The sequence below is a fragment of the Capra hircus genome, chromosome 26 (genome assembly GCF_001704415.2).
Source record: "Capra hircus breed San Clemente chromosome 26, ASM170441v1, whole genome shotgun sequence".
NCBI lineage: Eukaryota > Metazoa > Chordata > Mammalia > Artiodactyla > Bovidae > Capra > Capra hircus.
This window is the reverse complement of record NC_030833.1, coordinates 40,394,420-40,408,556: the sequence shown is the minus strand read 5'-3', so window position 1 is coordinate 40,408,556 and position 14,137 is coordinate 40,394,420. Positions and strand designations below refer to the sequence as shown.

General features: G+C 43.0%; 1 protein-coding gene across 2 annotated transcripts in view; it reads right to left on the bottom strand.

The window, feature by feature from the left end:
• Positions 4,921 to 14,137, bottom strand: part of LIPA (lipase A, lysosomal acid type) — a 41,916-nt gene continuing 32,699 nt past the window's right edge. Inside the window, exons 9-10 of one of the 2 annotated variants that reach the window (XM_018041263.1) lie at positions 7,262 to 7,333; positions 4,921 to 6,404 (exon numbers count right to left, since the gene is read on the bottom strand). In XM_018041263.1, coding sequence (XP_017896752.1) covers positions 6,171 to 6,404; positions 7,262 to 7,333 — 306 coding nt within the window. In that variant the 3' untranslated portion in view covers positions 4,921 to 6,170. The remainder of the gene's footprint in view (positions 6,405 to 7,261; positions 7,334 to 14,137) is intronic. The other variant, XM_018041264.1, reaches the window with a different exon arrangement.

Below are 14,137 nucleotides of genomic sequence, written 5' to 3'. Positions count from 1 at the left end.
TGTCTCAGGGAAAGCAGTCAGTTAAATTCTCATCAGTTGTCCACTCTGTGTCATGGAGGATGCTGAAAAGGTAGGCACAACATTTTGACTAGTATCACTCAATTGACTCAAATAAAATTGAGCCCTATTTACTCTTGCTAAGTTGCTGCTAAGTCGCTTCAGTCGTGTCCAACTGTGCGATCCCAGAGACGGCAGCCCACCAGGCTTCTCCATCCCTGGGATTCTCCAGGCTTCTCCATCCCTGGGATTCTCCAGGCAAGAACACTGGAGTGAGTTGCCATTTCCTTCTCCAATGCGTGAAAGTGAAAAGGGAAAGTGAAGTCGCTCAGTCGTGTCCGACTCATAGCAACCTCATGGACTGCAGCCTACCAGGCTCCTCCGCCCATGGGATTTTCCAGGCAAGAGTACTGGAGTGGGTTGCCATTGCAGTGCCATTTCCTAAATTGGCATGTACCTTTCCTAAACATGTACCTTTAAACACTTCAAATTTACACAAAATGTTAATTACCTGCTAGATGAATAAGTCTTTTTAGGGCACAGAGTCCATCTCCTAGGATGTTTTTTCCACAATGTCAAGCATTATACCTTGCACGTAATGAGGTTCAAAAGATATTTGTGGGCTCAATGCTCATTTTAGAATGTATTGGCTTTAAGGAATAAAGCCAATACATTAAAAAGGAATCATTTTTTTCCGGGGCACTTGTTGACGTCATTTAGGTCTACTTACTTACTGGGATGGGTTTCCATGGAAAGACGTATTTCCTGATGTCTGATGGTATTAAGATTTTGGCCACATTACTTCTTCTGCTTCTGTAGTTAGTTTTGATTTCCTGTGTATTTTTATCTTGACGTGGTCTTTCTGACAGCATTGGGGGATAGGAATTCTTTCTTCCCTAGCTATCCTAGAGATCAAATCACTTTGCTGAGCATACACCCACTAGGTGTATACATATTTAACACAGTCTTAAAGCTGTTTGGTACCAACTCACCACAAGACTGTGTAAAGCACCATCTCACAGAAAATATAGAACATGTAATTGGAAAAACTTTTCCCAATGACACAGTTTCTTTTTATGAGTCACCTTTATGATTTTTTTTCTTTCCAAAATTAGGTAAGACTGTCTTGGCAACTATGCAACTGAAATGATTATTCTTAGATATCAGAGATGAGACATGTTGTAACATCTTATAGCCATAATCCATAAAATTTATAGAAGGGGAAGATAAAGATCAAAATCTAACCCCTCATTGTGGAGAAGACAATGGCAACCCACTCCAGTACTCCTGCCTGGAAAATCCCACGGACGGAGGAGCTGGTAGGCTGCAGTCCATGGGGTCGCTACGAGTCGGACACAACTGAGCGACTTCACTTTCATGCATTGGAGAAGGAAATGGCAACTCACTCCAGTGTTCTTGCCTGGAGAATCTCAGAGACGGCAGAGCCTGGTGGGCTGCCGTCTACGGGGTCGCACAGAGTCGGACACGACTGAAGTGACTTAGCAGCAGCAGCAGCAGCATTTAAAAATGAAGACTCAGTCTCAGAAAAGTCAAGACTAGCTAGGGTTTAATAGGAGGTTACAGCCAAACTGAGAGCAGAACCCCATCAGTGTCAATTTCAAGACTGACACCTCTACAGGAGGAGTTCAGCTTTGGAGTGGGACATGGAAGATGCATTTATAGGGCAGTTTACAAAAGACTCCATAAACCAAACAGTTTAATTACCAGCACCCAAACAGTCGGGTATGCTGATGATGGACATGGCCCGGGGGAGGGGAGCAGTGTTAACTCCCCTAAGAGATCCCTTGACGCCCTATTTGACATAGATGCTAATGCGTATTTAGTTTTAAACACTTTATATTTCAATCCATCTGTGTCATGTGTAAATGAGTGCTTCTACTGAGATTGTTGGAATTCTCATCGACCTGCTTGAAATATAAAAGCATATAAAACCATCTCCTTTCCATCAAATGGGTTGTTGTAAAGATCAAAATCTTCTGCTGCTGCTGCTAAGTCGCTTCAGTCGTGTCCGACTCTTTGCTACCCCATAGACAGTCTCCCACCAGGCTCCCCCATCCCTGGGATTCTCCAGGCAAGAACACTGTAGTGGTTTGCCATTTCCTCCTCCAATGCATGAAACTGAAAAGTGAAAGTGAAGTCGCCCAGTCGAGCCCAACTCTTGGCGCCCCCATGGACTGCAGCCTACCAGGCTCCTCCATCCATGGGATTTTCCAGGCAAGAGTACTGGAGTGGGGTGCCATTGCCTTATGAAAAGGCTTCAAAACCCAGGAAGGCACAGGGTAAAAATACACAGTATTTGTTGTCATACTATTAAAACAAGTTGAGAGAGAAAGACTTTTACTTGCTTAGTTTGAAACAGACCTTGAAACTTGCACAGTACAATAAATATTCAATAAATACTCTTGAATGAATCACTAACAAACTTCTTAAAAATCAGTATTATTATAACCTGATGTCTTTCAGGGGTCACATTTTGAAAATCTCTCCATATATTTAAAAAAAATGAGTTACAATTATAGGGTATTTTAAATGTTTACATTTAACAAGTTAACACCTTTCATACCCACAAACACAAAATAATCATTGCTTGAAGATAATGTCAACAGTCTTATTAAGTGTGAAGCCTCCATTCAAACCTTCCCCACTTCCTCCCTCCTGTCTGAGTCTCTGACCACTCTTAATTATTAGGCAAGTTTTCATTTTTATGTCCCATTTGGGCCTCAGTTATTCTTTGAGAACTTTTTTCATATATTATGCATTAGGCAAGAGTTAGTTGTAATCTTGGATAGAAATGGTTGGTCTGACCAGTCAAATTAACAACTGGCTCCTAAATCCGCAAAGTTCTCCGTATAGCGCAGAAAAGGTGAGGAAGCAAAGCCAAGAGTGCCCCCTTATGGTGAATGAAAAAAAAATGACTTCATTCTCAATTGTGACTTCATGCATATGCTCATGGGATTTGCCCAAGCACACACAAGATCTTGGAGTTCCAAGCTGACAGAATATGAACTAGTCTTCTCCTTGCCCTAGAGGTCTCTAGAGATCTTTGCGTTCTGTTCAAAAGAATATGTATCAAACACAGTGGAAAACAACAGAGTCAGAACTCCTCCCAACCTATTACAGGACTTCTCAAGGCACAAAGTCCAGCCTTGTTCTGTACTCTCAGCCAACGGTGAAACAAAGCTACCTGAATACAGTGGGGCTGTAAGGATATAAGAGCCTACATGACCACATCAGGAGGAAGAGGCCGACAACAAAGGCAAAGGCACCGTGGCCCCCAACCTTTCTGGCACTGGGGACTGGTTTTATGGAAGATCATTTTTTCCATAGACTGGGGGTGGGGGTGGGAGGGGTGGTTTCGAGATGATTCAAACACCTTTCATTTATTGTGCATTTTATTTCTAGTATTATTACATTGTGATATATAATAAAATATACAACTCTCCGTAACACAGAATAAGTGGGAGCCCTGGACTTGTTTTCCTGCAATTAGACAGTCCAGTCTGGGGGTGATGGGAGATAGTGGCAGCCGCCCCCTCCAGCATTAGCATCACCGCCTCGGCTCCACCTCAGATCAGCAGCGGGCATCAGATTCTCATAAGGAGTGACGCAACCTAGATCACTCGCCTGCACAGCTCATAGTCCCCCTTGGAGCTTTGACAGGAGGCGGAGCTCAGCCAGCAATGCAAGTGGTGGGAAACAGCTATAATTACAGATGAGGCTTCGGCTCCCTCACCGATGCTCACCTCTGCTGTGTGGCCAGGTTCCTAACAGGCCATGGTTGGTACTGGTCTGTGGCCTGGGGGGTTAGCGACCCTGGTGTAACTCAGCTGTAGTAAGAACCACGAGGCAACATCTCCACTTCTGGCTTGGCCCATGTACTGATGAAAAATCCCCAAAAAAACTTTGGCAAGGTGAAGAGCAAAACGATAAAAGGTGGACTCTATAGAACTTAGGCCCTGTTCATTCACTCCCAGATTCTAGGGAGTGGAAGATTTACTCCCTACAAGTTCACCGGGGCATCTGAGGGAGACTCCATGATAGCAACCAAAGGAGGGAAACCAAGTCACCTAAAACCCAGAAGCCATCCTCTGGCCAGCTCTCTCTCACTACTGGTGGGAAACAACAAAAATAGTCATGCTATTTCTGGCCCGATACTTAAGGATCTTGTACCTGCCTTGGTCAAAGAAGTGTTCTTTCCTTAGGGGAACATAAGGCCGGCAGGAAGAGCGTCATCCCCCCGGGGTCAGCTATCCTTCACATCTAGCACAGTTTTACTCTTTTCTGTACAATGTTACTGTAGTTGCCGTGAAAAATCAGATCCCACTTCAGACTCTCCCAGGCGTTACTTGTGCCTCTAATTTCATTCAGCTCAATGACAAAGTCTGCCATTTTTCACACATTCTACCATCCATATATACTTATTGACTCACTAATATTCCAGGCTTTGTGTTAGATTCTAGGTATGCAAAGGTGAGTAAGATAGATCTTAAAGCTCACAGAGCAGTGGGAGAGATCACATTAGACCCCCAAATCTATGTTTTGGGAGCCCTGTGACGTTGCCTCTGCTAGCTTCAGTTGCTTCATTTGTTTAAGGAGAGAGGTTGATGGACAGAGCTTGAATCTAGGGTCCCGTCTGCAGCCACTACCTGCAGACAGGGTTAATCAGGGTTTAGTCTCCACTCACAGCCTCGCTCAGCAGACCCTGAAGATTCCCAAACCATCCCCCCGCTCCTTAGATTTAAGACCACTCTTCTCCCTATGGGAGAGGACCAAAGGTTCACGGGCAGTATTAATGAGGTTTACAAGGAGTAAGGAGGAGCGGGGGGAAAGACAAGAAAGAAATCATAAGTCCTGCTGAAAGAAGGAAGTCCAGAATTAAATAAAGGCGGACTCACACCCGCACACAATGCTTCAGGCCTGGGAGGCTGAGTTTTATTGACAAGTTTAAATAAGATCACTTGAATGTTATAAAGCAGTCTTATGTTGTCTGCACAGATTAACCAATACCAAGTATTGTTTATTATCGCAAAGCAGCTCCATCAGAAAACCAGAGCAACTGTCACTGTTCGTCCGACAGCACTGTAAGGAAACAGGGCTGCAAGAAAAGCAGGTGAATGTGGGTGTCCTGACATAGGGATACAAATCAGGAGTATTAAAGATCTGAACACATACAAAAGAAAACAAACTAACAAACAATCCCTGAGCTTTGATCTGAAAACAACCAAGTTCATATTCACATTTCTTTTGTGTGAAAATGAAGTAGGGCGCTCCACCTGAGTGGCGTCAGGGCTACTGCTCTACACATGCCATCGCCAGGCTCCAGCAGCTAGGGAAGTGAACCCTGCAATTTCAGGAAAAATAGTGCTAGCGTGTCTTCACAGGACGTTTCTTCTGAAACAAGTGGATTTATGGCCTGTCACACAAATGAAGAGTTCACGCATATCAGTGGTTGACTCTATCAATCAGTCAAGTTACTTGAAGTATAGTGGTGGTTGTTGTTGATGAATGTGTTTTTTTTTTTTATGAATGTCATTTATTTTTGAAGCCTCCAGAAAATTATTTCCCTTAGTCTGAGCAATTTAAATATTGTGCTCTCACAATTAGGCTTGATAAAATTCATCATAGGATCATTATAACCAGCACTGCTGAGGTGTCACTGAAGTTGATTTTGTACCTACTACATGAGAACATGAGGAGGTGTCACTTAGATCTCTAAATACAAGGCCATTCGACCGAGAGCCCTTTAAGGCAAGCAGTGGGTACTTATACACTGAGCTTCTTTCAAGTCTGTGTCAGATTATTTACTGATGAACAAGGCATCTTATTCATCATGTGTCAATGTGTCCTGTGTTGAGAGTAAAAAGGCAATATAGTATATTCTAAGTAGTAAGGATAAATGGAATGGTCATGATCATTTATGAGTCAGTGTCATTTTAAAGACTGGTTGAGGTACCAGCTTTGTATTCGGCCATGATTAAATGAAAAAAAGCAAAGCATTTCTGATCCTAACTGGAGAGAATCAGGCATCTTCAACAGCATAATTTCCTTGGTGATAAAAATATAAAAGGCCTGGGAAAGGAAAACGATTATTTCAGAGAAATTAGGCAAACACATTCAGCACGACTTGACAGTAAATGGCTCCAGTCTGCTGTTCACTGGTACTTCCTCATCAGCTTTATAATTTCATTATAGAGCCTCCACGGGGCGTCCAAGCCCCAGATGAAGTCCAGATGCTCCCACTCAGGAATGCGCTTGTGGTACACCAGGTTGGAGATCTGCATCTGCAGGAGGGCGACGTCCTTGTCGTCCGCGAGCCAGTCCCGACCTCCGCTCCAGACAGCAGTCGGCACCAGCATGTCCCGCACATTGTAAACGGGAGGGGAACTCTGTAATGAAAACCCCCAGGCAGCTCTGTCTCTGTCGTTTTCATTGACAAAAATGCAATGCCCTGAAACCACCGCCTAGAAAATCTGATCCAAGAATGAAAGACGACATTTTGAAACCTGCTCTCAGGTTACTTTTTAACTGGCGAACTGCCAGAACAAAAAAGAAGACTAACCCAGAAGAAAAGAACACCATCATGACTGCTGGCTAGCGAATTGTTACCCTGTGCTGGGAACATCCCTGACAGGAAGGCATCATTCTCCCAGGTGGTTGATGCCAAGCCTCAAAACCAAACCAAGTGGCTGGGAAGGATTTGAAGTCAAACCTCTCCTCCCTCTGGGGTGTGCCACAGTCATAGAAATTCTCTAAGTCTCAGTGTCTCCCACTTTAATAATAATAATGACATCTATGTCACACGGATATTCTGAGAATTAAGTAAGGAAAACATGGGCAGAGGGCCTCACACTTTAGACTGCTTAGCACTCAGAAAAAGGTCAATTTATTTGTCTATGGAAGAAAAGGTTTAGGCAATGTAATTTGGCCAAATACCCCCACCACCACCAGCCACCAGCTAACAGTCCTAGATTTGTCTGACTCTAATATCTGTGCCTGATCACTATCTATGACATATGAGAAAGACAGTTGCACATACAGGGCCAGAGAAAGGACAATGTCCAAAGAATGAACCAGGAAGCTTAGGCTGTTCTAGAATTGACTAGGGCAAAACAAAGGCTACCTAGTCAACCCTCCTGGACACTTCCCCAGCACCTGAGCCCAGCCAGAATTCTCATAACTCAGGCTGGCTTCTTTGATGAGTTTTCAGGGCCCATTTAAATTCTAAAAACTTCGAAGACTTTACCTGGTTGTAATGAAAATAATTCTTGGCACTGCTTCCCCAGTCAAAGGCTTGAAACTTGTGCAATTTAACAACCTAGATAGAAGATAATTGGGGGCGGGCGAGAGTTATCTAACACAGAAATTTGATTTAACATCATAGGTTGCAAGAGTTAGCCACCTCCCCAGATACCAAATTTATTAGTTCAGTTCAGTGGCTCAGTCGTATCTGACTCTGTGACCCCATGGACTGCAGCATGCCAGGCTTCCCTGTAAATCACCAACTCCCAAGTTTATACTGAAACCCAGGTTCACTCTTCATTTCCAAACTGATTTAAAATAAAATGACATTATTTTTCTCGCCATTCCTAAATGACTCAATTTCACACTGTATGATTAGAAAGTAGCTATTACATGACAGAATAAAGCAGCTACACCTGTGCGCTATAAACGATACTGATCAACAGTGCATCCACTGGATAAACTTTATGATGATGTTCTTACTGAAATTTGAATCGTAAACTTTTCTAAAGAGTTAACTATCTTACTTGGTAAAGGAAAACATATTACAAATAATATATAGATTAATATACATTTATACATGATTAATGTATATTTATATGGGTAATTGAAGAAGGCAATGGCACCCCACTCCAGTACTCTTGCCTGGAAAATCCCATAGATGGAGGAGCCTGGTAGGCTGCAGTCCATAGGGTCACTAAGAGTCAGACACAACTGAGTGATTTCACTTTCACTTTTCACTTTCATGCATTGGAGAAGGAAATGGCAACCCACTCCAGTGTTCTTGCCTGGAGAATCCCAGGGATGGAGAAGCCTGGTGGGCTGCCATCTATGGGGTCACACAGAGTCAGACACGACTGAAACGACTTAGCAGTATATGGGTAAATATATTTATATTAGTATGTAAATATATTAATTGTATTAGCAAGCATATATAGCCTAATATTAACACTATATACTTAATATATGTTCATATATGTTAACATATATTAATATATGTTAATATATTTATATATAATTATAATCTCCATCATATTTCCTATATCCATTCTATTTGATTAGTTATATTACTTAACATTTTAATAATTTTATTTAGTATTTTTCTTGAGTACCAGTACCAATATAATCACCAAACTGTACTGCACACCAGAACATTTCTAACCACTTGAGGATACTGGAGCCATGAAATGATGTTGTATATGAAATTTAAATGTATGCTTATTTTGAATAGCATGATATGAAAATATTAATAGTCACTTATTCATAAATTTTGAAATAATGCTAATTCATACTTCCTCTATACCCCCCAATTAAAAATATGTGGAGAAACAAATTCAAAATGGGTGAACTGAATGAATTGAAAACTGTTCATGTTTTGGCCAGAGGGTGGTGCCTAGTGAATGGAAAAAATCTAGACATTTTTGCCAAACTGCTTTTGATTTATGAGAATACTGGAGTGGGTAGCCATTCCCTTCTGCAGGGTATCTTCCTGACCTAGGAACTGAACCTGGGTCTGTTGCATTACAGGCAGGTTCTTCACCGTCTGAGCCACCAGGGAAACCCCAGGAGAAGCTTTTAGCTCTTATCAACTGCATAAAATTCTACTGTTTCACGCAACAGAAAACAATGTGAGATGAGGTACTGCTGGGGAAATATTTAGCCTCGGCTTTCGTCATCACAAATGACAGATATTAATATCCGAAGCACATTCAACAAGCAGAATAAGCTATGAAATTACAGCACCTGTTACTGCATCTGTCCCCCAACTCTAATGGTCAGCGAAAACATATGACTGCACGTTTTCAGCCCCTGGAGACAGACATCAGCTTGTCCCTTTCTCACATATGTCTTGAAAGGGCATTTCAGAGGATGGGAAATGTGAAGAAGATTATTTATAGCAACAAAAATCTGTTAATAAGCTAACATTCAATGACAGATACTTAGTTAAATATACCATATTACAATATACACACAGTATGCCACTGTTGTGAATATATATATAATAAAATAGAAAGAAAAAACTGTTTATAAACAATATTAAGTGGAGAAAAGTCAGAAAATAAAATTGAACATGCACTATGGTTATACTTAGAGTCAACCTTTCTAAAGTACCATACATATCAATAAGTCTTAAAGATATACTTATCCTCTGATCATTAATTCTACTAAGACCATATCCTAAGAAACTCATCTCCCTAAGGTAAGAACAGATCTCTAATTCAAGAATACTTATCCTAGGATGTTTTATTGCCCCCAAAACACTATCATTGTAATAATAAAAATGATAATAAATTCAAGCAATAAAAAGCTGTTCTCAGTTACAAATATTTCTAAGTGTAATTACTGACCTGTAAAAGTATTTTTGACTATGGCACAGACTGTTGTTTGTCCCCCCAGGACCCATTCTTGCCTTCTTCCTTTCAGTAATAAAATATGTAGGATTTTTGCTAAGCACCTAGCTGCCAGAGAAGGAACGATATCCCTCATGGGCTTCCTTCCTGTGGGCTGAAACTGCCATGAACGTGACCCAGTTTCAACCAGACAGAAGAGGCCGGTGCCCCGGAGATGGTGAGCTACACTGCAGGGGGCACTGGGTCCCTGCAGGACTTCCTGGAGCAGTCATTCCCCCCACTCCACAATCACGTGCCACTGATGTCTGGACTGGACTTGGAGGAAGAAAACTCTCTAGATGCTGTATTTTAGAGTCTCTGATACAGCAACTTAGCCTGTACCTAAGAAATACAATGCTACTTAATTCAATAAAAATAAAATAATTAAAAAGTGCACGTTGCATAATTCTTCTTTTGTAATGGAAACAACTATACCAAAAAATTATCAGATTACACTGAAGAGTTCAGGACATGCCAACTCAAAACATGCTGCTTTGGCATAACGATCATTTGGCATTAAAGACGCTTGAGAAAGAGCAGATGCACGGAGGACACTGACCTTCCCTTTTCTTTCTAAAAGGAGACAACAAAACTTGCATGTGAAAGAAGCCCTCCCTATATTAGGGGGAAGAAGCACACACACCAGAGCCTGAGAGAGGAGGCTGTGGGAATCCGCACAAACAGACCTTGTAAAAATAACTCCCATATCCTGTAAGCCTCCTCAGATATTTTTTTTCCACAACTGCTACTCTTTGTTCGACCTAGTATATTAGCACTTCAGCAGAGTTACTTCTTTGGGTCTTCATTTTTCTTGTGAGGGCTCCCATGAAAACAGAAAAAAATCCATATGCTTTACTGCGGTTAATCTGTCCCATAGCAGTCCCAGGCAGAAACCCTAAGAGGGTAAAGGGAAAATTATACCTCCCCATCACTTCATGGGAAATAGATGGGGAAACAGTGGAAACAGTGTCAGACTCTTTTTTTGAGGCGGGGGGGGGGCTCCAAAATCAATGCAGATGGCGATTGCAGCCATGAAATTAAAAGACGCTTACTCCTTGGAAAGAAAGTTATGACCAACCTACACAGCATATTCAAAAGCAGAGACATTACTTTGCCAACAAAGGTCTATCCAGTGAAGTCTATGGTTTTTCCAGTGGTCATGTATGGATGTAAGAGTTGGACTGTGAAGAAGGCTGAGCACCGAAGAATGGATGCTTTTGAACTGTGGTGTTGGAGAAGACTCTTGAGAGTCCCTTGGACTGCAAGGAGATCCAACCAGTCCATTCTGAAGGAGATCAGCCCTGGGATTTCTTTGGAAGGAATGATGCTAAAGCTGAAGCTCCAGTACTTTGGCCACCTCATGCGAAGAGTTGACTCATTGGAAAAGACTCTGATGCTGGGAGGGATTAGGGGCAGGAGGAGAAAGGGGCAACAGAGGATGAGATGGCTGGATGGCCTCACTGACTCAATGGACGTGAGTCTGAGTGAACTCTGGGAGTTGGTGATGGACAGGGAGGCCTGGCATGCCGTGACTCATGGGGTCGCAAAGAGTCAGACACGACTGAGCGACTGAACTGAACTGAATAATACCCAAATACTAGTAGTAGTTATCATTGGTGGTAGAAACACAGGTGATATATTTTCTTCTTAGTACTCACATATTTTTGAAATTTTCATAATGAACAATATATGTAATAAAAAATTACTAAATGTCTCTTACAGTGTTTTGAAGAGCCTAACTAATGTATATTTCTTAAGCAGCAGGTTTCAAACAATAGAGAACATCAGATCTTACAAGGTACTTATTAAAAAGCGGATCCCAGGGCCATACCCTCAGGAATTCTGATTTCCAACAAGTCTTGGATAGATCCAAGTTATCTTAGGGTGCCCTAAGTAAATCTGAGCCAGGGTGCTCAGATGGTAAAGAATCTACCTGCAATGCAAGAGACCTGGGTTCAATCCCTGGGTCAGAAAGATCCCCTGAAGGAGGGAAAGGCTACCCACTCCAGTATTCTGGCCTGGATAATGCCATGGACAGAGGCGCCTGGTGGGCTACAGCCCATTGGGTCCCAAAGAGTTGGACTGCTCAGCAACTAATACACACACAAGTAATTCTGAACAGCACTGAAAAGATACGTTAGGACCTGCCTTCTTCAAAGGACCTGGGCTCTGGGCACAGCCACCAAGGAGATTAGAGATTCTGGAAGAAATCTGAAACACATGAGGCTTATACAAGAGGGTAAGATTTTAAGCTAAATTTAAAAATCCAGGAAAGAACTATGTTTACAATTACTGAGAACCAAATACTAATTACTTAAACAAAAGATTCATTTCAAAAGGCACTATGAATACAATGGCCTTTAAGGGCCAAAAAAGGCAACTATCTTCTTGACAAAGGGATGACACAGGCAGCAGAAGAGCAAAAGGGTAGGGCTACCTTCTGCAGGGGATCTGGACTTCAGAAAGACTCCTGGGGCACACTCCAATGCACCTAGGACCTGAAACCACGGGGTCACCCCCCGGCCTGAGAGTGCTGCTCTTGTCCACAGCCAGCAGCTTCTGACTCCCACCAGCTGTTTGAGAAAAGGGCTAGACCAGAGCAGGAGCCTGGCTTACGGCCCATCCAAGAGCTCCAGGCAAACCCAGAGGACAGGGGAAGCGTGCAGCGTGAAAGGATGAAGGAATGCCAACATGGGGGGTGGGGAGGGCGGGGGGAACGGGGGAATCCGACAGCCTTGGCCGCCACACTCCCAGGGACTCTGAGAAGCCAGGGCTGGGGGTCACCTGTGCTGTGCTAAGGCACAAGGGTACAGTGCCTGGACGGCTCAGCATATGCTTTGAGCTCAGCTCAGTCATCCTCTGCACAAGGGAGCACTGACCTCTGAGATGACAGAAACTGGACCTTCCGGAACAATGTCCATTAGGGTTGAGGGTAAAAATGCTCACGCAGATCAGCATACGCTGATGGCAGGGTATACAAAGAAAACCACCGACTAAACAGACGTGGTTGAGGAGAAAAGCAGGGGCCTGAATGGATACTTAGCAGTGAACATTTGATGACTTTTGAAGGTTTTAGGACATTACTTTAGAGGTAAGTGTGTGCTCTTCCGCCTGTCACGAGCTCCCTGCCTTGCAGATGCCTCTCTTCTAAGCCAGGCTCTGACACTGAGTCACTGAAGCTTGGCACTGGGCCTCACAGTCACTATGGTGCTAAAAGCCTCACACCCCATCCTGCCTGGTTCGTAGGGACAAGCCTAGGGGGAGATGGTCCACGGCACTCCCAACAGCCAGGGTTCCTGGGACAGGAACGTGCCAGTAATGTCCTGAAGCAATGGGTCCCAAATCCTGTTGAATAGTAGAATCTAACGGGCAGAATTTTTAATCAATATTTAAATTCTCACCACTCGGCACCAAAAGCAGTCCATCCTAAAGGAAATCAACCCTGAATATTCATTGGAAGGACTGATGCACAAGCTGAAACTCCAATACTTTGACCACCTGATGCGAAGACCTGACTCATTGGAAAAGACCCTGATGCTGGGAAAGATTGAGGGCAGGAGGAGAAGGGGACGACAGAGGATGAGATGGTTGGATGGCATCACCGACTCAATGGACATGGGTTTGAGTAGGCTCCAGGAGTGGGTGTTAACAGGGGCCTCTGGGGGTGAGAGATATGTTTATTGTCTTGACTGTGGTGATATATCTGTAGGCATATATGGCAAAACAGACTACACTGTACACTTTAAATACTGTATGTCACTTATACCTCAATAAGGTTGTTCTTAAAAAACAAAAGTTTAAGCTCTCCAGTCTGAATGAATTGGAATCTCTAGGGATGGGACACAGGAGTCTTTGTGTTTTAAAGCATTGTTTTTGTTGCTGTTCCGTCAGTAAGTCAGGTCCAACTCTTTGCAACTGCATGGAGAGCAGCATGTCAGGCTTCCCTGTCCTTCACTATCTCTTGGACTTTGTTCAAGCTCAAGTCCACTGAATTGGTGATGCCATCCAACCATTTTATCCTCTGTTGGCCACTTCTCCTCCTGCCCTCAATCTTTCCCAGCATCAGAGTCTTTTTCAATGAACTGGCTCTTCACATCAGATGGCCAAAGTATTGGAGCTTCAGCATTAGTCCTTCCAATGAATATTCAGGGTTGATTTTCTTTACAATAGACTGGCTTGATCTTCTCACTGTCCAAGGGACTTACAGAGTCTTCTCCAGCACCACAGTTCAAAGCATCAATTCTTTGGCAGTCAGCCTTCTTTATGATCCAACTCTCACATCTGTACACGATTACTGGAAAAATCATAGCTTTGACTAGATGGACCATTGTTAGCAAAGTGATGTCTCTGCTTTTTAATATGCTGTCTAGGTTAGTCATAGCTTTTTTTCTAAGGAGCAAGCATCTCTTAATTTTGCAGCTGTAGTCACCATCCACAGTGACTCTGGAGCCCAAGAAAGTAAAATCTGCCACTGTTTCCATTTTTTCCCT